We start from the raw sequence: 27,314 nt of genomic DNA, 5'->3' as shown, positions 1-27,314 counted from the left end.
CATCAGCAAACACTAAGGGTCGTCCTTGTAGAAGGGGAATGAGATTTGTTCTTTTGGGGCCCAGAGGGCAGACCTAGAGAAATGAGGAAAACTGCAGAGGGATGTGAGGGAAAATCTAACTCACCAGTCAAGCTGTTCACAAATGCAGTGGGCTGCCCCAGGCTCTCTGTCATGGGAGGTTGAAAGTGAAGGCATGAATGATGGTGAATGTTACAGAGAAGATTCTTTTTCAAAGTCAGGAAGGAATAGATGACCTCTGAGGTTCCTCCCACAGCTGAGAGATTTTGCAATACATTCATGGAAATAGATGCATGCACAGGGGCTCATAGACTGGCATGCACGTGGAGAAAATAATAATGGCTACCATTTATGTAGTGGTTTAAGGTTTGTAAAGAGCTTTACATTGGTTAGTTTGCTTGATCAGTGTATTTGAGATATACATGTGCAGACAGACTTGTGCACACATGAATAAGTCATGTGCAAGCACAGAGGCAGATTGGCATGCAAAGTTTGGGTCCCAAAAGTCTTAGTGCAATTTTAAGCTTTGAGAGCACAACTGCACTAAGACTTTTGGGACACCCTCTTTATGCAAATACACACAGAGGGAGGTCATGTAGAATGGATAAAGTGCCAGACTTGTAGTCACGAGGACTGGAGTTCACATCCTGCTACACCAACTTACTAGTTATATCACCCTAGGCAAGTCACTTTACCTCTCAGCCTCAGTTTCCTCATCTGCCAAATAAGGGTAATAATAGCACCTAACACACAGGATTGTTGTGAGGCTCCAATGATATAATGTGGGTAAAGCACCTTTTAAACTGTAAAGCCCTATATAAGTTCTGACTGTATATATACAGACACATGCTTCTCAACTAGCATGGAAGTAGCCCTCTGCCGGCCTCTTTCTGTCCTTTCCCTTTGCTAGTCAGGTTCCTAGAATCACCAATGATGGCAAACATCTTCACTAGACCCGTCCTTTGTAGGAGTGATTGTATTTGTGTGTGTGTCCATCCCTGAGTATCTTTGTGTAGGGAGCAAGCTGTGTATGTGGGTTCCAGAGCAATAGCACCTTGTAGAATCCCCAGGATGTGATGTGACCATTCATGAGCAGCATAATCCCTACAACCAATAGAGACCTGGATTTAGGTGAGATAGATCACCTATCAGAACCCAAGGTGATTCTGGAGATGAAGTCCAAGTTTCAGATGAGGACGAGGAGGTAGTGATGTTATCCAGAAAGTGGAAACAACAGGAAGCTTATGGTTAGGAGGGACCTTAGAAGCCTTTAAGTCTAACCCCTAATTTTGCAGATGAAGAAAATGAGGTCTAGAGAGATTAAATGATTTATCCAAGGTCTCACAACTAGCAAGTATCTAAGGGGAGATTTGAACCCACATCATTATGATTTCAAATGCCCAGTGCTCTATCTACTACATCATGCTATTAGTATGTATGTTCTGGTATGAAGCAGAACAAGCTCCTGGACCCCCCTAGACCTTCACTCTGCCCTCGCCTGTGAAAAGACCAGCAGTCCCACCTAATAGAATCGTTCTCTCCTAATTCACAAAGAACTTTCGTTTGTGTTATTTAATTTCATTGTAGAAGCAATCTCGATCGTATTCATCAGTCTGGCTTCCACAGACTGCCAAAGAGGTGCATAGGCTACCCCAACCTTTTCAAGGGGTCTATAGACTTCACCAGACCATCAAAGATCTATAACACAAAAAAAGGTTGAGAACCCCTGGACTAGGGTGAGTGCCCCAGGTGAGATTAGTTCAAGGGATTCTAGGTACTGGAAACAGACTTCCAAACAGCATGGTTCATTTGTGATTTTGGATTAAGTAATCCTGATCTAAGCACAGGAGGTAGACCTTATACCTGCTAGAAAGGACCCCCTCTTATAAAGGATCAGAAATTAAAGCAGACTGGGACTGAGAACATGACTTAGATTTAGGAGCTAAGCAGGAATTTGTAACTAAGCTGTGTACTCATATTTGGGCACTCAGTCTAGTTTGTCTCCAGACACACCTCAAACTTGTTGTGAGGTTTATCCTGCCTTTTGCCTCCAACGATGATGGTTTGATGTATGAGCAGAGACTGCATGAGTCTACCCATGGCAACCAATCCAGGAAGGAAGCTCCCAGCGTGAAGGAAGTGGCCATCCTGGAAGCTGCTCTCTTCCAGCTCCATTACCACTGACAGTTCAGATCCACATCTGCCGAGCTGATGCCTTGACCAAACTTAATTAAGTTCAGTAACTATCTGTTAAGCTTTAAGAGTTCTGTGCTGGCAACTGGGAGAGATAACAAAGATAAAATGAGACAGGGTCCCTGAGGATGATGCAGCAGCATAGGAAGAGCAAGGCATTTGGAGTCAGAGAGACTGGGTTCAAATCCCATCTCTTCCAGTGACTACATGTATGACCTTGGGGAAATCGTTTAGTATCTCTGGACCTCAGTTTCCTTTTCTGTACAATGAAGAGTTGAATTGGGTGGTTTCTAAGGTCCCTTTTGGCTTTAAATCTAGGCTGTTATGCCCCCTATTCATGGAACTTATAGTCTAATGGAAACTTTAGACATATACATAAATATTTAAAAAGTAGAATTACAATGGGGATAAAACGAGTTATCACATATCAAAGTTCTTCAGAACTGTAAAAAATGATACTGAATTATTAAAGAAATTTCTCACATTACCTCATCTGATCTGCAGTGTGAGAAGGAGACAGTAGTGAGTGTATTATTATTCCCATTATACAGATGAGGAAACTGAGACTCAGGTGAGTGAAGTGATTGGAGCTGAGACTTGAATCCAGGTCTTCTAATGCCAAATACATTGTTCTTTCTACCTCACTATACTGCTTAGAGCTAGTATCTCTGAGTAATGTTTCCAGGAGCTCCCAATCACCCAACGCTTGGCTGCCCTCCACCAGTCTCCAGTCTGAGTTGATTGCAGTTAACCCTTCATTTCTAGTTACCCTGTGGTAGGGCTCTGAGGCCATCCCAGATCGACACTCTGGTCAGGACTTGAACTCTGTGTCAGTTCATTGGGATCCCAGGATCCCAATTTAGAGCTGGTAGGGACCTTCAAAGTCATTGTCTAGCCACTTTATTTTACAGATGAAGAAACTAAGACCCAGAGAGGTCACACAGTAAATAACAGAACCAGGATTTAAACCATGGGCTCCGAGTCTAATGTTCTCTCTCCTATGCTACAGCAGAGAAACAAAAGATGTGGTCAATTGTATGATACTAGACAGTGTGGTGGGGGACCCAACTGGAGTTTGTCATTCTGTTACTGATGCTGAAAATCTGGAGTTGGTCATGCCATTATCCTGGCATATTCTGGTCCATGACTTCAGGCTCCCACAATCCTCTAAAGCCTTCATCTGTGGAGGCATCTGCTGGGCCCTTCCAGGCAAAAATAAATGACATGCCAAGCTCATGAAAAAATGTAGAGACAGAGGAATGACCAGGAGAGCTAAGTAAAGTGTGTATGGAATAACAGTAGCCATTGAGAGCCCTGGACTTGAACAGTTTATGAAGTCAGATGGGTTAAATCCCACATCTGACAATTACCACCTCTGTAACCTTGAGCTACTCATTTAACTTTCCTTCTAGCTCTCAATCTGTGATCCTATGATTGTATCAATTAAACTTCAATCACACACTTGAACGCTGACCTCATATTGATATCTCCCTATGCTGGTGATGGCTAAAAAACGAAGGGGTACAGATAGGGGTGGGGGTTGGAAGGTGAACTGCACAGGCTCCCTGTGAGAAAATGAGAACAATGCCACTATGGGTGGCCATTTCAGTGCATGCCTCACTTCCAGCCAAATCTCCAGTGCCCCCTGTACAGCTCATCCATCAGCTGCAGGGAGGTGGGGTTGCTTGATTATTTCTGCTCCCCAAGGCACCATGAGCTGCCCTGCTAGGAGGCACCAGCTCTGTTGCCTGTAGGCAAAAAAAGGCCCATTATAGTAAAAATAGTAACTGTCAGTAGGAAGATCTACTGCCAGATTTCATCAAGAAAGAGCTAATTAAAATGTCTTGTGCCCAATATATGCTTTGTTAGAGGTGGCCAGCAAGTTCTAAGTGTCTAACATTGAGGCAGTGAACAGTCCTGTGTGTCCAAACCCATCACTTCAGCCCTTTGATCACTTCTTCTCACGTGTCTGGGCTCTCATCAGACTAATTCTTAAACTAAAGAATCCTTCCCCCCACCCCTCACACCACTGGCAAGAGAAAGAGGCCAAGAAGGTATAATGAAAAGGACCTTGGCCTTGGAATTAAAAGACATGGTTGGATAAGGCCTGTCTTTTCCACTGATCAGCTAGATATCCATAGGCAACTCATTCCCTGTCTCTGAGCCTCAGTTTCCTCCACTGTTTAATGGGAGTAATAAAACTTGCACTACCTGGCTCACAAGGTTGTTGCAAGGAAGGCACTTTGTGACCCATAAAGCACTATGGACAAGCAGTTGTTTTTATTCAAAATTTCTGGCATTGAGATAGAAATGTTTACTTTGAGTGGCTTCTTGGCACACAGCCTCAGTTGTCCACTTTGGTAGGTCAGTGGATAGGTCATTTCTCTAGTTAGCAGCTGTAGTGTTGTCCTTCTTCTCCCCATCATCACCACCACCACCATAGACCATAAGCTCCTGGAGGGCAGTGGCTGTTAAGATTTTGTGTTTGTAGCCTTGGCATCTAACACATAGCAGGTGCTCAATGAATGTTTGTTGAATTGAACTGAGTCCTCTCAATTCACTGGATCTGGAGTCAGAGGACTAATCTCATGTCTGGCAGTTACTATATGTGTGTCTTTGGGGAAGTTGCCTAACTCCCTATGAGCCTCAGTTTCCCCATCTGTAAAATTAAGGATCTTCCCCAGTGATCAGCTTTCGCATGATTTTTTTTTTTACTTTTAGGCAATTGGGGTTAAGTGACTTTCCCCAGGTCACACAGCTAGTAAGTGTCAAGTGTTTGGCCTGAGGTGGGATTTGAACTCAGGTCCTCCTGACTTCAGGGCCAGTGCTCTATCCACTGTGCCACCTAGCTGCCCCTTCACATGATTTTCAGGTTGGATGCTACATCGAGAGGGAATGTTAGCAGCCTAGGCCCATCTTCCTCTATAGGCTATTCTTTAACATGCTAAATAAATGTTGGGGATCCAAAGTAAAAGCACAACAGTCTGTACCCTCAAGGAGCTTACCTTCTAATGAAAGAGAAACCATGCACATCAATAAGAGTATATAAGATACATATTAAGTAGATACAAGTTTATGACCATGGCATGGTCACAGTTGAAGTCTAGTTGTATCCCCATTTAACTTCAGCAAGTCCATGGGTTCAAATATACTATGATAAAATGGGAAAAGCATAGGACCCAGAAAATAGGGTCCCAAGTCTAGGCTCCACCACTAATTTGCCATGTGACTCAGAGCTACTCACTCCTCCTCTCTGGGCCTGTTTCTTCATGTGGACAATGAAAAGACAGCACCATATAATCTCTTAGTCTCTTCTATCCCCAAAATATATACATAAATATATGTAAGTATTAGTTTTGAATGAGTTGAGTCCCATGAGGGCAGGACCTCCAGAAATAATAAGTAGCAGAAGACAACATATCCTTTGCCCCTTGCTGAGTGAACACACCTATGCCTTGTCCTAACTCTGGCTCTGCTCTGTACCTGAAAGGGACATGAAGGGCCCTTGACCCCTCCCCCCCTTCCTAGTCTCTTTCTTTTCTTAGAGCACTGTAATGAAAGTAGTCTGGCATTAATGATAGCAATCTTGATGCTGGGAAGATTCCCAACATTTTAGCATTTTTCCAATTAGCATATTTCTAATCAGAAGGCCTCTCATCCCATTGGTGGCCATGTCCTTGCCCATGCTACTGAAGCAGACTTTCAAAAAAAACATTTCACATTTTCACTTTTAAAAAAAAGTCTTAATTTAGAGAACCAATGCAGCCTGGCTCGCCTGTTATTAAAGAATTAAAGTATGTAGTGTTTCGCATAATGAAAAATAATCAATATTTATTAAAACCCAGAATGCTTCTGCAAGTCATTGCCCACTGCTAGTTGTTACTAAGGCTGGCAGGGGGCAGGGGATGTGTCGAGCATTATTTAAGTATGCCACTGGAGCTAATTTCCTAGTAACAGGTTTTAATCCTGGCAAATCACATGGAGATCCTACTAAGTTGGATATTCCTGTGCACAAGCTGGGACAAAAAGAGCTTTTAATGGGTGCATTTCAAGCTTTCCCTCAAGTTTCACATTATGCATTATTTACCCTCTGGAGGACCACATTTAAACTCCAGAGACACTCATGCTGAATTAATTTAAGGTAATCTAGTGCAATTCTCCCGGCTTTCCTTACAAGGCAGATATGCATTTGCATATCTTAACGTAGCATCTCCTACACTGATTTTATTTTTAACAAATAAAAACAGTTGGGGTTTTTTTGTTGTTTTGTTTTGTTTCTTCTCTTGTGTTTTTGCAAACCCCTCTAAGCTTCTTGTCTGTACTGTAAGGTGAGCCATGGAAATGTCGAATATTGACGCTAAAAAGTCACATTTGATGAAAAAAATCTCTCTGTGACTCACGTGCAAGGCTCTACAAAATGATTTGGGGGAGGCTATGTGTACCAAGCAGCTGTCCAAGATTATTCCTAATGGTAAGAGTGTTCATTAGTTGCGGACAACAACAAAGAGCTGTCTCTGGTTCTGAACCAGCCAAGTCCAGGGTCCTATGGTCCAGGGTCTCAAAGACTTGATGCTAGTAAACAGCCATCCAACTAGATAGCTATGATCAATTCAGTAGAGCTGCAGCCCCAGCCACCTAAAGTGGACCCCAGATGGTCTTACCTTTCATGACTTAACAATTTATGTTAAATTTTAAACAAATTAAATAAAATTTCATGACTTAGTGACTCAAAGCCTTACTGGTTATTTTGGCACTGGTCAAGGCCATATGAGATTCTAAAAGATGCTGTTAAACTATAAGCTCCTTGAGGTCAGGGATGATATCTTAGATAAACTTAAGTACGTTCCCCAGCACTTCAGTGACACCGACATCTACATTCTGATAGATTGGCCACCATCTTGGCACTCTAAAGGAGTTTTTTTTCATAATGTTGCCTCAGGCCCTTGATCCTATGAATCAGCTCTCAATAAAACTGCATTTCTGGGGTATCCTTTTCTCATTCCGTCTTGTGACTGGCCCATCTCTTCCTCATACATATATTTTTTACTTCCCTATAGACTATATTTCCTATGTTTCCAAAAGAATAGATTCTACCTGCTTTTTCTATGTTGTGTTTGGGGCTGAGGGGCAACCAAAGACATCTTGAACAGAACTAGTTTATCAGGAAGGGTAGGGAAGGCAAAGACAGATGATGAGAAATGGACACATACCTGCTTTTTCCCAGGCTCCAGCATGAATTTCATGCTTTTAAGGCTTCACTCAAAATCACCATGAGAAAGGAGAAACATAACCTGGCTAGGTCTTGGGGCACTGTTTTTTTTTTCACTTCCTTTATTATATGAGGCAGAGAGTACTGTGGAATTTTACTAAGAGCTTTGCCCTCTTGCCCCCTAGCTCGCAGATCAATATTCTGTCTCAGCCTGAGACACCAGTAGATCAAAAGCCTTTGTTAAATACCTACCTTTGTTAAATGCCTACTATGTATCAGGCACTGCACTAGGCACCAGAGGGAAGTTCCTGGAAGGCATTGTTGTCCTAAACCTCCAATAGTCCTAAGCAGCACCATGGATGTGTTATTTAGCAATGTATCTAAATTCTTCTTGAACCTCTTTATATTTTCATCCTGAAATTATCACTGTGAGAAGTGATGGTTTTCATAGGCTTATTCCCCCGCTGGGTAAAGAAGAACTCCCTTGTTTAGTCAAACCTGACCTCATCCAGACTTCAAGGGATACGCTTTTATTTTAGTATTCTGGGATTTGTTACGTTCACTCCATCCAACGCCACGTTCACTCTATCCAATTCTTTCGTATGGACGGGAGCTTTGGCTATTTCTTCTGGGTTGCAAAGGGAAAAATATTGACCAGTGCGGGGGAGGATTTTGGCTCAATAGAGAGGCAGATTTTGGCTCAATAGAGAGATGAATTTTGTAATAAGAAAAACTGTTCAAATATAGAATGGCCCACTTTGAAAGTAGTGAGTTTGCTGTCACTAGAGACGTTCTAGCATAGGCTAGATGACTTCTTTGGGAAGTATGCTCATCTGAGCTTGGTGTTCTTCTAATGGCACTAGAAACTACTAGGTCTAATGGCTAAAATCCTTCAGTGCCGCACTTATAAGCTCCAGTCCTGAGCTTAGGGTTGACTGGGTTTGGCTTTCCCTTGGCACCAATCCAAGAGACCTTCACTTTTGGCTGTAAGACTTTAACTCATCAACAGCAAGCATTCAACAAACATTTATTAAGCACATATTATGAACACATAAAGCACTATGCCAGAGTAGCCAGGAGACAGAAACAGCCCCTGCCTGCCTTATCTCTGAGGGATCAGGCAGTGAGCACCCTAAATTTCTATATGTTTTAGCTGGCTTGGTTTCCTAATTTCGGTGTTGCCATCTGATCTCTAATTACCTTTCCCATTTGTTGCCCTTGCCACTATAAATTTGTGCACACATCTGACCTACATGCCATCTTTCACTTCTCCCACCTAGCTTCACAAACTTCAGACTATAAGAATAACAGGTATCATTTCTATAGCCCTTTAAGATTTGTGAGGCACTTTCCATATATTGTCTCATTGATTCAATCCTTAACAAAAACGTACAGAAGTTCTGTTATTATTCTCAGTTTATAGATGAGGGAGCTGAGGCTAGAGAGAGATTGCGTGACTTGCTTAGGGACATACAGTTAAAATCTAAGGCAGAACTTGAACTCAGGTCTTCCTTACTTCAAGTCTGACACTCTCTGCCCTGTGACACCTAGCAGGCACTTTTTTAGAATTTATTCACCAGAGAAAATAAAATATATACATTCACAAAGAATTCACCAGGGAAAGATTATTGAGAATACAAATTTTAATAGTATTGTTTCCAATTACTCGTAAAGAAAAATTTTAACATTCATTTTTTTTAATATTAGATTTCAAATTTTCTTCTTTCCTCCCTCTCCCCTCCCTAAAATGGTAAGCAATTTGCTATGTTATGTATGTGCTATCATGTAAAACATATTTCCATATTAGTCATGTTGTGAAAGAGGAAACAGACCCAAAGGAAAAAAAAATACATGGAAAAAATAAAGTGAAAAATAGTATGCTTTAATATGCATTCAGATGCCATCAGTTCTTTTTCTGGATGTGGATAGAGTTTTTCATCATGAGCCCTTTGGAATTGTCTTGGATCATTGCGCTGCTCAGATGAGCTAAGTCATTCACAGTTGATCATCGTACAATGTTGCTGTTACTGCATATAGCGTTCTCCTGCTTCTACTCACTTCACTTTGCATCAGTTCATATAAGTGTTTCCAGGTTTTTTCTGAAATCTGCCTGCTCATCATTTCTTATGACACAACAGTATTCCATTACGTCTTAACTGGGTGGTCCTTAAAATCTAAGTTGTCTCATCCAAGCCTAGCATTTTCTTTAAGCAACTGACTTCTTTGTCAACACTCACACTAAAACACTCTCCTGTATGTTTTGCATGACTACACATGCATAATCTATGTCAAATTGCTTGCCTTTTCAATGAGGGGGAGAAGAGAAGGAGGGAGAGAATTTGGAACTCAAAATATGAAAAAAATAATGTTAAAATTAGTTTTATAAGTAATTGGGAAAAAAATAAAATATTAGATTGAAAACATCCTCCTCTCCCATAGCAACTTAAGATTCACCTTCCTGGGCATGATGCATCAAGCTAGTTGGTCCCTTTTACAATCCCAAACTCACTCTTAGCCAATTAAGAATCAGCCTGATTGTTATTGGGGAGAGGAAGGGTTTGTATTCCACTTCATACCTATACAATCACTGAGCTAAGTAATTATGTTTTTTCTCTCGGCCCAGAATGGTAAGAGAGGAGAGAAGTATCATTACAAATAATTAAAGTTTCTGCCAGTGTCTTGAAAATAGAAATGCAGCACCCATATGAAAGCACAACACAAGCTGTCATACCTTGTTCATAGATATTGAAGAGGAGATCCTTCCTAGGGTGGAACTAGATGACCACTAAGATCCTTTCCAGCTCTTGGCAGAAAGCCAGAAGCAGCACAGTTGAATGGACAAAGTACTAATAGATTGAGGTTCATGGCCTGGCTCACATGCTTACCAACCAACTGACTAACCTTAGAAGCTATCTGCTTCTAAGAGAATTTAAGTGGCTTGCTCAAAGACACACAAGTAGTAAGTAATGGAACAGGGATAAATTAGGTAAGTGCAGGTTTCCTTCTCTGCCACTTGTACCTGTCCCTGGAGGAGATAATTAGCATGATCACTAATTCCTAGAGCCTCTTCTGGGACCTTTGTCATGGATAGGGTCTACACTGGCAACATGGATATCCTCTTGCATATCTGACTATGGATTCATTGGGACTAGGCTAGTCCAAATGAGAAAAATGGAGTGCTATTGCTTTCAAATGCTAATTGCTGACCAACCTCTCCACACAGAGGTCCTAGCAAGTCTGCTTTAATAAATAAGTAAGCAGGGCCCAATTAATTCAACAAGCCTCAACTGGATGTCAACTAAGTGTAAGATATCATGCCCAACACTATTCAAACATAATCAAACAATGTCCCGGTTAGGAGACTAGTCCGTTCCAGACCTGAACAAGAATCCCATGTAAAAAACATACCCCCAAATATTTAGCCTTGGCTTAGAGACCTCTAGGGAAGGAGAACCTATTACATGCACCTTGATTTCAAGCTGTCTCTGTTTCCATAGAAGTCAGTCTTTCCTGACATGGAGCTGAAATCTGCCTCTCTACAACTTTTCTGTTTGCTTTTTTTTTTTAAGTGAGGCAATTGGGGTTAAGTGACTTGCCCAGGGTCCCACAGCTAGTAAGTGTTAAGTGTCTGAAGCTGGATTTGAACTCAGGTCCTCCTGACTCCAAGGCCAGAGCTCTATTCACTTTGCCACCTAGCTGCCCCCATCTACAACTTGTCACTGCTGCCAGTTCCCTCTGGGGCCAAATAGATTGAGTCTAGTCTCTAGATCCTTGGGAACAGAGTTTTTTCATTCGCTGTCTCTTTATCTCTGAAACCTAGTGTGTGGTGCCTGGCACACAGCTGTCCTTTGGTTGCTTCAGCTGATTCTGACTCTTTGTGACCCCATATGGGCTTTTCTTGGCAAAGGTAGTGGAATGGTTTGCCATTTTCTTCTCCAGCTCATTTGACAGATGAGGAAACTGAGGCAAAGTTACGTGACTTGCCCAGGGACACAACCACTAGAAGTGTCTGAGACCCAGATTGAGTCTGGGACTAACATTTTATCCATTGTGAGATAAATACCAATTCCTCATTCTGTTTAGATTTCAGTTGTTGTTGTTTTTTAGTTGTGTCCTACTCTTCATGAGCCCATTTGGGGTTTTCTTGGCAAAGACATTGGCGTGGCAAACAGGGTTAAGTGGCTTGCCCAGGGTCACACAGCTAGTAAGTGTCTGAGGCTGGATTTGAACTAGGTCCTCCTGACTTCAGGCCAGTCTATCCATTACACCACCTAGCTGCCCTTGACACACAGTAGAGGGTTACTGAATGTTTGTTGATTTATTGATTGATGTAAGGTCCTAGAGAGAAGGTCCTTATCACCCAGTCAGATAAGAGAAGGCTCCTCAAAGGTGGGGTGAACATGTGAGTGGGGCCTTAAAGAATAATAGGGCATTTCAGCAGGTGGAAAGGGAGAGGGAAGATATTCTAAGTCAAGAGGGATTTTTTGAAAACTGGCCCTGTAATTTCTTTGGTATAGAGAGTTCTTGAGGAAAAGCTCTCTCTACTTGGTACCTTCTTTGTAATTTACAGTCTTGGAGAATCAGGAGGGGAGGGAGGACACTGAGAGGTCAGCTGCCTTGGCCAGGGTGATGCCATTGGCTGTGTCAGAGAAGGCCTTTGAACTGAGGCTTCCAGATTGGGGGGATGGGAGGATAGCTCTCCGTCCACTCTCAGGCCACCTCTAATACAGAGGGAGCAAGATAGGGCCTTTGCTCTCCAGACTCCAGTTCAGAAGAACTGGAGTCTAATCTGACCTGTTACTAGCTTTCTGTGGCATTGGACCACGAGCTGCTTGACAGAGGGGGTCTCTTACCTTTCTGTGGTGCAGTAAGTGAGGGGATAGAGCATGAGGCCAGGAGCAGGATGACTTGAGTCCAAATTTTACCTCAGACCCTTACTAACTCTGTCACCCTGTTACTTAACCTCTGTTTGCCTCAGTTTCCTCAACTGTAAAACAGAGATAATAATAGCACCCACCTCCCATGGTTGTTGTGAGGATAAAAAATATTGGCAAAATACTTAGCACAGTCCCTGGCATGTGGTGACTGCTCATTAATTGCTTGTTTGCTTCCTTCCTTCCCCATAATTTACCACAGTACCTGGCACGTAGTAGACACTTAAATGCTTGTTGACTGACTGTGTGACTTTGGGCAAGCAAGCCCTTTTCCTTTCCTAAGGCCTCAGTAAAAAGAGAGGGTTCGTTTGCATCAGATGACCTCTAATGTCCTTTCCAGCTCCTAAATTCTGCAGTTCTAAAAGTTAAATTACAATTAATTATTTAAATAACAATGCCATAAGAGTCTTCCCACAGACCTCTTTGGCTAATTGCCAAATGAACGGAACCTCAGAGGCTCTGCAGTGAGCTCAGTATTGCAGCTGCTGGTTAGTTATGTCACCCTTCTGCCCTCCCCCAGCCAGCCAGACTGGCCAATGGGAGGTGCTTGAAGTAAAAATAAGAGAAGTCTGTTCCGTGGGGGAAGGCAAGAAAAGCCTTTCCAGTTAATCACCCTCATTTTACTGAGGAGGAAACTGAGACTCAGAGAGGTTGTAACTTACCCAAATTCACAAGGTAGTAGCTGAATACCCTACTCACCCCTCCCCCTTCCCTACCCTAATCAGTCCCCCTTGGCCTTTGAAAGTAAGAAATCCTACTTGGTGCTGAAAAGAAATGACTGAAAGGCTAAGAAGTTTGTATTTCATGCTTTAGGCAATGGGGAGCCACTGAAGATTTGAGGGCAAGGGAGTCAGCAATCATATCTATACATCAGAAGGATTAATTTAGCAGTTGTGTGAAGGATGGATTAGAGAGAGTGGGAGGAGGAGAAGAAAGATGTTGAGAAGATGGAGTTATATAGGGGAAGGAGAAGGGAATAAATCTTTGTAGAACACCTGCTATGTGCCAGGTACTGTGATAAACGCTTTAAAATTGTTATCTCATGTGAAGCTCACAACAACACCCATTTTACAGTTGAGGAAACTGAGGCAGAAAAGGTTAAATGACTTGCCCAGGGTCACACAGCTAGTAGGTGTCCAAGGCTGAATTTTAACTCAGGTCTTCCTGACTTCCCAGCTCTCTATCCATTGCCTCTTGGGCACTGGCTTGGAGTCAGTACACTTGGGTTCAGACCTCAGTTGTACCGCTTACTAAGCCTCCATGTATAAATCTCTTAATTGCTCTGCGTCTCAGTTTCCCTTTTACCAAATGAGAATAATAATAATCATATTGTACCTTCTTTATGGGGTCGTTATGAGGAATGTATTTTTTGAACCTTAAAGCTCCATTAAAAAGTGAGTCAAGAAACATTAAATGCCTACTGTAATAGTGCAATGTGGACTAGGATGAGATGATACCCAAAGCCCCTTCTAACCCAAATGTTTCATGGATCTGTGAGTCCTCCCACTAGTCAAGGTAGATATGTAGGAGAAGCCTCATTTATTCCTTCTCAGTGAGTGATCTAACTGCCTCAGTAGCTGCTTAAGGGTCCCCCATCGACAATTACTGGCCCACAATCGAAAGAATGCTAAATCTGTAGGATCTCAGTGTGTATCCTGACCCTTCCACGTGCCAAGTACTGTGCTAAGCTCTGGGGATACAGGGAAAGGCAAAAGACAAGTGGATAGAGCACCGGCCCTGAAGTCAAGAAGACCTCGGATCAAATCCGACCTCAGACCAAACACTTGACACTTACTAGCTGTGTGACCCTGGGCAAGTCACTTAACCCCAATTGCCCCCCAAAAAAGAAAGAAAGGCAAAAGATAGTCCCCACTCTGGAGCTCAAAGTCTAATGGGGGAGACTATGTGCAAATAAGCTAGAAGCAGGAGAAATGGGCACTAGCATTAAAATGTGAGTTACCTTTTTTTTTTTTAAATAAAAGACTTATACCTGACATTTCATTGTAGCTCTAATTGTTGTTTAGTTGTGTCTGATTCTCAATGACTCCGTTTGGGGTCTTCTTGGCAAAGACACTGGAGTGGTTTGCCATTTCCTTCTCCAGCTCATTTTACAGATGAGGAAACTGAGACAGAGTTAAGTGATCTGCCCAGGGTCATAGTAGGTGTCTGAGGCCATATTTGAACTTAGGTCTTCCTGACCTCAGACACGAGTAGTGGCCCATTACACCCTTGTTTGGCCAGAGTAGGGTTCCCTTTTTATTGTTAACTCAGGAGTGGTCAACCTTCCTCCTGCCCAAGCCCTTACAATCAGTTGCCGTGAGCTCCTCAGCACAAGAAGGGTAAGGACTCCAGACCCCAGCTCATCACTCTTGATAGTCTCTGTACATAATAATAATTATCATCATCATCACCCTCGCATAAGGCTTTAAGATTTGCAACATACTTTATATCTCTTCTCATTTGATTAAGGCACCATTTTACCAGCAAGTTGCTTCCCTCCCAAAGCCCAGCTTTCCACATCAGTATGATGAGATAGGACTAGGTGGTCTCCCAGACCCCCTCTAACCCAAATGTTTCATGAGTCTATGAGCTCCCCCATGACTCAAGGCAGATGTGTAGCAGGAACCCCATTTATTCCTTTGCAGTGGGGGATTTAATTACCAATGTGGCTGGTTAAATTTCCCTCACCAGCAATTACTGGCTAACGATGTGCTGAATTTGGAGCACCTGCCTTTGAATCCTGACCCTTCCACTGATTTCCTACCTGGATGACCTTAGGTGAAGTACTTAACCTCTCTGAATCATACTTTCCTCGTGTGTAAAACAAGGGAGTTGAACCAGATGACCTTTAAAGTCCCTTCTAGCTCTTAAGCTATGAACCCAGGAACTCTACCTTTCCTAGACTCCCTATGTGGACTTGTTATTACAAGGCCCCCTTTCTCACCTCATCATGCTGGCAGAAACAGGTTACAAGGCTCAGGCTTCCTAGGCAGCTTCCATCGATCAGGTCTTCAGGATGATGTTACCAAGGGGGTGATTTCCAGGAAGTACTGACTTTGAATCTTCCTTTACAATCTTCTTTCCTATCTGTTCCGGGAATCCCTTCACACTGAAGTGATCCAGCTACTTGTACCATTCCAAGCCAAGGAAAAAGGGAAGAGAAGTAGCCTGATGACATGGCAAAGCTCTACTTTGATGGTTGAGTGTCCTAGGGTCAGTCAATCACTCTAAAAGAATTTGCTAAGAAAAGGAGCACTTCCTAGTGGATAAAGAAGCAACCTTAGAGTCAGAAAAACATGAGTTCAAGGCTACTGGTACATATCGATTGTGTGACTAGGCAAGTTATTTTATGTCTCAGTGGCCCAAGCAATACTCTAAGAGTGTAAACTGACAATCAGGTATTCATCTGCATTGATAGAAGGAGTCTTCTTACTGAGAATCCCCTATATTAATCAAATCAAAGGTCTGGTCCAAAACAAAAAAATATACCAAGGATCCTAGATATAAATTTTAAAAATCTGGATAGGCCCTGCCTTCAAGGCACTTATAGTCTCATGCAAATAATAATAGCTATATAGTGCTTTAAGATTTATATGTGTTAACTCATTTGATCTGTACAACAAGCCTATGAGATAGACGCTATGATCATCTCCATTTTACAGATGTGGAAACTGGAGCAGTAAGAGGTTATGTGATTTGCCCAGGGTCACACTGCCGCTGAGTGTCTGAGTCAGGGTTTGAACTTAACTCTTCCTGACTCCAAGTCCCAAATTCTCTCCACCACACCATCTGGCTTCTGCTAGGGGAAGGGTACAAAGTGGCACCAGAGAAATGGGCACCGAAGACAAAATCCACAGACCAAGGACATGCAGTAATTGAAGGGGCCATCTCCAGTCACTTTGATCTATGTCTAGCCACTGGACCCAGATGGCTCCAGGGGAGAAAGTGAGGCTGGTGACTTTATGGCATCACCTTCCTGATGGCATGGTACTCTTCGAGAATGAAGGACAAGCAATAAACAGTGATGAAGTACTCAGGTCTGGAAGTGGCTGAGATATCTAGGACAATCAAGGATCCCCTTCTGGGACTGAACCTGAATGGGATCTCCATGCCAATGATGCGATTAGCATCTAGGATGAGATTTCTTCATCTTATGTCATGGATCCTTTAGGCAGCTGGTGAAACCTAGGGATCTCTTCTCAGAATCACTTTAAGTGCATAAAATAAGATACATAGAATTACAAAGGAAGCCAATTATATTGAAATAGTCATTAAATATTAAAACAACAAGTTCATAGAACTTGCAGGTGAAGAACCCCTGATCTCCAGTAAAGCATTCCCTGGAGACACTACAATGAAAACAGTGCTACTTCCCAGACAGGGCTGGGTGGAAATGATGATCCCCCATTTGAAAGTTAAAGAAACGGAGATCTTGTGATAAGAACAGACTTTCCCAAGGTCACACAACATGATAGAGGCAGAGCCAGTCCATCATTCCTTTGACTGCAATGTGATGTCCCTTGGAATTCTGTCTGACAAGACCATCTTGAACCCAAGCCCTGTGGCAGAGCAGGTCTATTTCTGAAACTCCTGAAGCAGCGGGAGAACTGAGCCCAAGCAGAAGTGAAAACCAAGCTGGAAAAGGAGAAATGGGCTGTAGGGAGCATTATTAGACTTCTTAATTCCATACATTCCATTTTTGAATTTTTTTAAATGCTGTTTCCATATTTAATTTGGTTTCCATTCCAATTAAGCTCTCTGTGTGCTACTGCCTTTCTCCTGCCAGGTTTAATTGCCCTTATTTAAATACTTTAATTAAAAGTATTGTGGGTTTCCAGATCCCGAAGTTGTAAGTATTGCACAAATAATTTAGATGGCTGGGATGGTAAGCTAAACAACTGTGCTCTCCTGGGGGAGGAAAAATCCGTGCACTGAAAATCCCCAAACCTAGGAACCATGGGATTGGACGCCTATAAATGGTGGGGGGGTCCACCAGGGAGGGCCCTCAGGGGTCCCAGATGACCTGGATGTGGGTAGACAGAGAACCTCTATTCCCTTTTCTTCAAGTGACAGATGTGGAAACTGAGGCTCAGAGAGAGAAGATAATTCCTCCAAGGTCGTTTAGCTGTTGGTGGTAGGAAAAGGCTTAGATCCCCAGGTGTTTTGACTCCCTATCAAACACGCTATTCTCTGTACTAGCTGCCAGAATTCTCTTGTAACAGTCTAAACCATTCTTTGCTAAGCTCCCCAGATAGGGAGCTGGACTCAGCTGGCCTAGCACATCATAGTCAGTGAGATCTGATTTTGAAGAGGTCAGACAAAGGATTACCAGGCACGGTCAGCTTTAGATCCTAGGGAGGAGGATGGCCCAAGAGGAATGGGATGAGCTCCAGAACAAAATTCTGACAACACAAATGAAAATGCTTCTGATGAGGAATTAAAAAAAACAGAAGGAGCTGTCTGGGAGAACCAGGGTGGATGCTGAGCTCATTCATCGACTAGTTCTGATTGTTAAAAAGACATGTACAGAAGACGGAAGTGAGGGCTGAGGGTGAATACAAAAGAGAGACATGCTCTGGTAAGTATAAACTGAGACCGCCAATGAATGCTAAGGCATCCACAGGATGTTTTAAGTTAGGTAAGGGGCAAAGGAAAGATCAGAGAAGGAAGTGGACTGATGCTTGCGGTCGATGACATCAGAGAGAAAACAGAGTGTGGTACAGTGGAAAGAGCAGAAGATCTGGGTTCAAATCCTGCCTCTGGCATGTATTATCACTATGACCTTTAGGAAGTTACCTAACCTCTCTGGGCCTCGGTTTATTCATCTGTAAACTAAAGAGGACTGGCCCAGTTAGCTAGACCAATTGATGTTAGCTCTAAATTTATGGTACTATGAACTCTTATTTTGCTTCTGCGTTTTTTTCCCCTACCAAGCAAGAAAATCTAGAAAGGACGGAACAAAAATGTTTAACAAGAGAGTTGAAATCTAAATCTAGAGCAGTTAGGAGGAACAGTGGACAGAGTGCCAGGCCTGGAATCAGGAAGACTCATCTTCACGCGTTCACATCCAGCTTCAGACACTTGCTAGCTGTGTGTCCTGGGCAAGTCACTTAATCCTATTTGCCTCAGTTTCCTCATCTGTAAAATGAGCTGGAGAAGGAAATAGCCAATCTCTGCCAAGAAAACCCCAAATGGGGTCATGAAGAATAGGACACGACTGAAAAAACAACTGAACAACAACAACTGAAATGTGAACAGAATGAGGAGTTGGTATTTATCCCACAGTGGATAAAATGCTAGTCCTGGAGGCAGGAAAACCTTTGTTAAAATCTGGACTCAGTCAGACACATAATACTTCCTAGTTGTGTGACTCTGGGCATGTCACTTCACCCCAATTGCCTCACCAAAAAAAAAAAATTGGACTCAGACACTTCCTAGCTGTGTGACCCTGGACAAGTCAATTAACCTCTGTCTGCCTTAGTTCCCTCAACTGTATAATGACCATAATAATTGCACTTGGAATTGGAAAAATTGGAAACTCCCAGTGTTGTCATGAGGATCAAATGAGATAATATTTGTAAAGCACTAGCACAGTGCCTGGCTGATAAAAGCCTGTTCCTTTCCTTCCTCCTCAAAGATTTCAAATCACCAGGCCCAGATTAAACTCCATTCTAGCATAGAGAAAGAATGTGCAGATGAGGCTTCTGAGCTTCCGTCAGCAGTCTGTGGGGGGAAAATCACCAAAAAATAGGAGTTTCCATAGAACTGGAAATGGGCAAATGTAGTCCTGATTTTCAAAAAAGGGGAAGGAGGCAAGCTATTCCAAATATAGGCTGGCAATCTAGACTTTGATTCCTGGCAAAAGTGGGGACAGCAGCAGGTTGCAGTGGAAAGAATATTAAATTTGTAGGCAGAGAATCTGAGCTGGAATCCTTTACTGCCTGAGTGACCTTGAACAAATCATTTCATATTTCCAGGCTTCCATTTCCTTTGTTGATAAAATGAAGGGGTTAGAGTTGATGGTATTTAAGGTCTCCTCTAGCCCTGAAATGTTGATCCTAGGAAAATTCTAGAATATCTTTTTAACTTTATCTTTTTTTAATATTTAACACCAAAACAGAGCATTTCTACACACATAATAGGGGTAGGAAAGGGAGCAATCACTTATTAACCACCTACTATGTTCCAGACACTGTGCTAAATGCTTTCCAAATAGTATCTCTCCCAAAAGTCTTAATGCTAGAGCAGATTTAAGTCTTAATAGCTTAAAACTGCACCAAGACTTTTGGGACATGCTGTATTATCAAACGAGAACCCACAGTCATCAGAACCTTGAACTTTCACTTTTATGTGGCCTTTTAAGGTTGACTGTATACTCCCAACCACAGCACCATGTTGTGTTAGAGGCCAAGGCGGGGGAGTAGGGATGGAATAATCATGATGATTGCAGCAAGTACCAGCCATGGCCCCCACTCATAAGAATTTTACAGCCTCATTGGAAACACCCAAGAAGTACCCATGAACCTTATAGGAAACACTCATGAAGTGCCCATGAACCGTATAGGTCAGGATTGTATGCAGAAGGCTTTTGTGCTGTTAGAGTTGGCAGTTTGTTGCAGTGGAAAGAATGATAATCTGTGAATCAGGAAATCTGAGCTCTAGCCCCAGCCCCACTGCTATATGCACCAAGTTGAAAGTGTCTGGAGGCACTCAACAGGCCTTCATTGTTGGGCCAGTATAGGCCAGACATATTTCACATCACTCCCTTCTCATACTAGAGAAGCTCTCCTAGTTACTGTTCCACAGACAAATACTCCACCTCCTCCCTGTATGCCTTTCACAGATCCCAATGCCAGGAATGCTCTCCCTACAGTAGACTGTAAGCTTCTCGATGGCCAATAATGTTGTGTTTTCTTTTTGTGTCCCACTGCCTATCACCATGCGTGGCACAATGCCTGGCACATAGGGGTGCTTACTACATCTGTGTTGAGCTGAATTGGATTAAGATGGATAAGAGCAGGAAGCAGATGGAAGAAGCCTGAGCACTGAACCTATATCTCATAGTGAACCATTGCTGAACCATTGTTATGGGGTATAATTTGAGCATCATGATTTTGTAGGAGGGGCACTCAATTTGCAGACAGAAGAGCTGGGTCCAAATGCTGCATCTGCCATGGAGAAGCCATTCATCTGACTGGCTCACTGGTTTCTCCTCTGCAAATTGAGGGAAAGGGTGGACTGGGTGAGCTCTGAGGTGCCTTCCAGATCTGACTCTATCACTCTGATTAATTAGAAAAAAAAATGTGAATTCTACTATCCCACATGGATTTGTCAAGGACAAGTAATACCAAGCAAACCTCCTTTTCTTATTTCATTCATTTATTTGTGTATTTATTTATTTATGCATAGGGTCACTTACTGGCCTGGTAGTTCAGAGAAATGTCATGGACACGGTATACCTGGATTTCACTAAGAAGCTGGGCAGTTTTTCATGCTACCTTTGCGGGCCAGATGGGAAAAGGGTGAGCTAAGAAGATTATACAATTTAGGCTGATTAAAAGTAGATTGACTAAGTAAACCCAAAGGGTGGCAGCTATTGAATCGATGACGACCTGGAGAGAGGTCCCTGGTGGAGGGCCCCAAGAATCTGACCTTCCCCTTGTGCCACTCAACATTTTTTCCAGTGACTTACTTGAAGGTAGAGATGGCATTCTTATCCATTTCTAACATATTAAATTATATAATCAAGATCTACAAAGATCCCCGAAGGCTAGAATGAAAGGATAAATCTTAAAAAGATTTTAACACATTGAATACAAATAAACATAAAAGTCCTACAATTATATTCTGAGAAATTATTTGCACAAACACAGAGTAGATTGGTGAACTGAAATATTAATGAGTCAATAGCATAACAGTATAGGCAGCTAGGGGGCTCAGTGGATATAGCACTGGAGTGAGGAAGACCAGAGTCCAAATCCAGCCTCAGATGCTTATTAGCTGTGTGACCCTGGGCAAGTCATTTAACCTCAGGCTGCCTCAGTTTCCTCATTTGTAAAATGAAATAATAATAACAGCTACTTATAAGGTTCACAGAAATATTTGTAACTCACTTAGCCCAGTACTAGGCACATAGTAAGTGTTTAATAAATATTTGTTTGTTTTTTTAATGTAGCAGCCAAAAAACTCAGGAGATCTCTGTTTTGATTAACAGAAAACTACTATCCAAAATGAGTGAGTCAATGTTCTCTGTCCTGATTATTCCACATCCAGAGTATTGTATTCTACTTTGGACATTCCAAGCTATAGGCCAACCAGAGGAGGACACCCAGCATAGTGAGGGGTCTGGAAACCAGGTCATATAAGGAACAGTTGATGGAAGATCATAAATACAAATAAAACTCAATGGACTTCAGAGGTCATCTAGTCCAACTCTCTCATCATGTTGAGAGGCAGCATGGCACAGTGATAGAGGATTAGGTCTGTTGTCAGGGAAAACCTGGGTTCAAACCTCTAACACTTTGTAACTATGAACAAGTCACTTAACTTCTCTGACATTCAGTTTCATCATCTGTAAAATGGGAATAATAATAACTGAAGAACTGATCCCTTAAGTCATCAAGACACTCAGGTAAGACCATGGAAAATAGAAAATGCTTTGCAAAGTTAAAGCAGGATATGACATCAGTTATTATTATTACAAGGGTGAAACTGAGACTCAGAGAATTTAAGTGGCTTGCCTTCTGTCACACACAGGTAGTAACAGAGTTAGGATTCTAATCTAAACTCTCTGAACCAAAATCCAGTGTTCTTTCCAAAGGAAGTGGGGAATTTTAGCCTGGAAAAGAAAAGATTTTAAGTGACATGGTTGCTACTTTCAATTATTTGATGGACTGTCAAGTGGAATAGCAATTAGCCTTGTTCTACTCAGTCCCAGAGGGCAGAACTCAGAGGAATGGTTAGACATTTCAGGGGGGAGGATTTTAGCTCAATATAAGTAAACATTTTCTAACAATTACAGTTGTCCCAAACTTGAAAGGGCTGCCTTGAAAGGTAGTGAGTTCCCTATTACTGTAAGTCTTCAAGCAAATGAAACCAGATGGCTCTTTGTAAGAGAAGTTGTAGAGGGGATGCCTAGAGTCCATGAATCTGGAAATAGGGCTTCCCCCCCCCCCCAGAGTGGGTGAATCTCCAAAGCTCCACCCATCTAGACCAATAACCCTTGGAGCTCCCAATGCGATCTTAGGGGCCATATGCAGGGAACTCCAAACCCACTGGTGTTCAGACTGAATTTGGGGGGTAAGGCAAGGCTGTAGTGGGGCCAGGCACCAGAAAGGGCACTTGGCTGATGGCTCATTGGTTGTGAGTGGCCTCTCATATCCTGAGACACAGAAGAGCCATTATTAAAGTTTCTCCTCTTGAAGAATGGGTCCTGTCTGTCATTGTCACACTCTGCCAAGAAAGATTCTGTGCATCAGGGAAAATCACAGGCCCTTTGAGGAACCAGGAGATGGCCCAAGAGCCCCATTCAACCTCATAGGCTGCCAAAATTCTTAATGAAGGGACAGAACCAAAGCTAACCTAGTTTCAAAGGCCCTGGAAGGTCAATGGAATGGATTAAGCTTGGGTGGAGAGAGCAATCAGGAGAGAATGAACCATTGATTAGATCTAGCCCAAATTCACTTTTTCTATTCCTTTTGTACCACTTCACAGAGGTCTCCCACATCTTCCCACATCCCCCCTCTTCCAACATCCAAATTCACAGAAGGCCTACAATGTATAGATATCACTCATATCTCAATAGCAATTTATACTAACACTATATTTTCTATTCTTTTTCTAGTGTAATCCTTACAGTAGTCCCATGAAATAGGGAGTTGGGGGTCTGATTATCCTTATTTCATAGAGGAGGAGACTGAAGGTCCAAGAAGGGAAGTAATTTGATCAAAGTCATATGGGGAAGGGAACAAGCATTTATTAAGTGTGCCTACTATGGGCCAGGAACTTTTAAAATATTACCTCATTTGATCCTCACCTCAACCCTAGAAGGTACGTGCTGTTATTATTTCCATGTTACAGATAAGAAAAACTGAGGCAGACAGAGGTTAAGTGATTTGCCCAAAGTGACACAGCTAGTGACATTTGAACTCAGGTCTTCCTGACTCCAGGCCCAGTGTCCCCTTTGCCATAACCTCCTTATTCCTGTACACAATGCCTCTCTTAATTCAGCCTAAGATCATATTCATTTTCTTGGTTGTCATATTGAGTTGAAAAATTCACACGATTGAAAAATACTGGTCTTGAAGTCTAGTAGGATTGCCCAGATCAGTTAATGCTTTCAAATGGCTTGGCATGGCAGCCGTTCTCCAAGGATGACCCAGGCACCCACAGAGAATCTTCCCACTGCTCTCAGTCAGAGAACCATTTCTGAAACTCTCCCAAGGAGCTCTTTCACAAGTGCCTCTCTCTACTCTGGGTAGAGAGGGTGCTGAGGGAGAACCTAGGCTACTTAGGGAAATCAGGGAGAGCCCTGGAAGAGATAGTGGGCTGGACTGAGAATGAAGAGATCTGGGTTCAAGTTTGGCCTTTCCCAACCATAAGAAACTACTCAAATGGTCAACTTCACAACCTGGTCATAAGAGAAGTATGTGGTATAGTGGAAGAACACTGGATTAGGAGTCATATGAGCTGGGTTCACATTCTGGCTCTGGCTCTGGCTCTGTGATTTAAGACACATCACTTCTTACTAAGCCTCAGTTTCCTTATATTTAAAATGAAGGGGGTTAGTTTTAGCGATGTTCGATAAGTGTAGAATAAGAAACAACTTTTGACAAAAATTGCTAGAGAAGTAGAAAGCTGTGTGGAAGAAATGAGGTTTAGACCAGCGCATTCTACCATATGCCGCAATAAAGGTCCTACCAGTTAGAACTCTCTAAAAGGGAAATTGTCTGCCTTGGTAATAATGGTTTCCCTTTAACTTGGAGTTTTCAAGCAAAGACTGGATGAGCGCTTTTCAGGCATGCTGTAAAGAGGATTCCCAGCCTGGCACTCTATCCACTGTGCCATCTAGCTACCCCCCTTAGTAGATATAGGACAATATGATTTCTTCCAACAGAGATTCTCTGATACCTCCAAGGCCACAATCTACCAGCTGACTTAAAATCTCTCAGCCCAGTTTTCCTCATCTGTAAAATGGGGATAGTACCACCTACCTCACAGGGCTGTGAAAAATCAAAGGAGATGATATTTGTGGGCCTCAAAGCACTATATAAATGCTATTGTTGTTGTTATCTTCATCATCATCCCACTAGGGATTTCTCCTCTGAATATGGTGGCCATGATAATCTGTAGCTCCCCATTTCCCTCGCACAAACAGGAAAAGAAGAAAAGGGATCTGTCTTGCCCTGACTCGTCTCCTACCCCATCCTGTACCCTGACACACACACTCACACTTTGCTTTCCACACTCATAACCAGCTCCTGTGCTGCACTGATCCCCTGACCCGACTCTCGGCTCTGACTTTTCAGGAAGGCCCCATCCAGAACCAGAGGTCCAAGCGTTGCCTAGAGCTGCAGGAAAACAGCGACAACGAGTTTGGGTTCCAGCTGGTGCTGCAGAAGTGCTCTGGCCAGCACTGGTCCATCACCAACATCCTGCGGAGCTTGTCCTCCTGACCAGCCCTGGGGAGGGAGGGGACCCTCTCCCTCCCATCTTCTGCTACTGTGTAGCGCCCGGCACCTGCTCTATTGTATTCTTTTCTTGGGGTTTTCCCTGTGGAAGCTGGGTTTGTAGGTTGAGAAAAGAGACTCATTTCCTATTCAATTTTCATGGAGTTTATAGAAAGATGCTGAACCGTGGGTGAGGGTGCAAGGTCATAAACTATTTTACAACTGTACATAGGGAACAAATGGAGACTATTTATAACTGACAATAAAATGCTATTGGTTAAGAAAAGGCTTCCCCTGGTCATTTGGTGCTCTGGGGGAAGGACTGAGGGATGAAAATGTCTCCAAGCCAGGGACTCATCGAGCTGAAGACGAGCTGCAGTTTGCTGCTTCAAGAGCAATTCAAGCCAACACTGATTAAGTACCTACTACATGTAAACTTCCACGCTGGTGTTGAAGATCGGTCTATCAATAAGCATTTATTGAGCGCCTTCGGTGAGCCAGGCACTGAGAGCTGCTGGGATACAAAGACAAAAAAGAAACAGTCCCTGCCCTCGAGGAGCTCACAAATACTCTATAACCCCTGGAGGAGAAGACTCAACATTTTGAGAGCCCAGGGAACAGATGCCCAGCGAGACATTCGTTTGCTTCGTGTTTCTTCTGCTGGCTTCCCTTTCTAGCCCAACGTGAGGTGGAACTGGAAGGGTAAGGATGTCACTGGCATGCTCTCTGATGAGGAGATTCACACTGGAAGTGTTCTGTAGGAATCACGGTCCTCACGTGAGGGAAAGGAAGGCTGGTTCCTCCTCTCTTCCCAATGCATCAAAAACTACTCACTGGTTAACTTCACAACCTAGGGACTCTGGTGACTGAGCAGAATTGGATGATAGGGGAGGGCCCTGCTACTGCCTATCACTGGCATCTCCCCACCCAAAAGAGTAAAGAATTAACTTGGACCATAGGCACCTGGGAAAATGCTAGAGTGTCCTCTAGATACGTATCACCCAGACAACAAGACATCTGACCGCTTTACAACCAACACAGGTGATAGGTAAAATGACCTCATTGTCAGAGCCAAGAGAGGAGGCAGGGGAGGGAAGAAGGAATGTGGAAGAAGTGGAGAGAAGTGGGAAGATGGAGAAGGAAAAGGAGGGGAGGCAGAATTGGAGAGAGAGACAGAGACAGAAGGACAGAGAAAAGGGAGGAAAGGGAGAAAGGAGAGGGGGGAGAGAAGCAGGGGGAGAAAGAAAGGAAGAGAGGGAGAGAAAGAGAGAGACAAAGGCCAGAGGAAGAAACAAAGAGCACCCCTAGAAAAAGGAACCCCAAAGTGCTACCTCAACTGATATAAGAAAAGATGAAGATAGAAACAGTAAGCCCCTTTTCCACATCATTGGAGCTCTACACACAACTCCATGCACACATAATTCACAATTTCTAGGGTCTATGATATCATTGATGCCGGTAATTTCCTTCACTGACACAGAGAGACATCCTATAAACAATCTTCATGACTTGCTGTGGTTGAAAAAATTCCCCCTCCCTGGTGTCCCACTCTGTGAAAATAAACCTCTCTATATGTCCTTAACCAGACAGCATTGGAAGAGGCGTGGTGTCCATTGCCCTGCCCGTGACCGAAGCCTGTTCAGCTTGTTAGGACCTTCTACAACTCACAGGGCCTTAGCTCTAAAGTTAGAAGGGTCCTCAGAGGCCATCTCATCCAACTTCTTCATATTCCAGATGAGGCAATGGAAGCTGAGGAAGGCCAAGTGATGACCAAGGTCACCCAGGTAATATGTGTTAGATCTGGGGTTCGAAGGTCCCTACATTTCTCTGGAATAGCCTTTGAGGACCCAGAGTCTTTCCCACCTCTAGTGGCATTAGAGGAAAAACATGGGTGGAGGAATGGACAAATACCTTCAAAACAATGTAAAGACACAAAATACTCTCTGGACCAGACCCCTCTGTAACCCTTCAGTCAAACATCTCCACTTGGTTAATAATAATAATTCATATATTTATATATGTGCTTTCAGATTAGCAAAGGGCTTTACATATGTCATCTCACTTGATCCTTCACAACAACTCTGGCAGTATCCCCATTTTACAGATGGAGAAACTGAGGCTAAAAGAGGTTAAGTGATTAGCCCAGGGTCACACAACTGGGGAGTGTCTGAAGCAGGATTTCAACTGAGGTTTTCTTGACTCCCCATTCAAGAGTTCCATCCACTAAATGTCACCAGCACCTCAAACCCGGTAGGTCCAAGATGATCTCATCACCTTCCCCTGAAAAGCAGC

At 43.0% G+C, this 27,314-nt stretch overlaps 1 protein-coding gene across 1 annotated transcript in view; it reads left to right on the top strand.

Moving 5' to 3' along the window:
* GALNT18 (polypeptide N-acetylgalactosaminyltransferase 18) overlaps nucleotides 1-25,308 on the top strand; it is a 449,323-nt gene extending 424,015 nt beyond the window's left edge. Inside the window, exon 11 of the mRNA XM_021001955.2 lies at nucleotides 24,882-25,308. Coding sequence (XP_020857614.1) covers nucleotides 24,882-25,028 — 147 coding nt within the window. The 3' untranslated portion in view covers nucleotides 25,029-25,308. The remainder of the gene's footprint in view (nucleotides 1-24,881) is intronic.
* Nucleotides 25,309-27,314: the final 2,006 nt, after the last annotated feature.

The sequence above is a fragment of the Phascolarctos cinereus genome, unplaced genomic scaffold (assembly GCF_003287225.1).
Source record: "Phascolarctos cinereus isolate Bilbo 61053 unplaced genomic scaffold, phaCin_HiC Scaffold_9;HRSCAF=440, whole genome shotgun sequence".
Taxonomy (NCBI): Eukaryota; Metazoa; Chordata; class Mammalia; order Diprotodontia; family Phascolarctidae; genus Phascolarctos; species Phascolarctos cinereus.
Note: the sequence above shows the minus strand (reverse complement) of the source record. Positions and strands in the feature narration are given on the sequence as shown.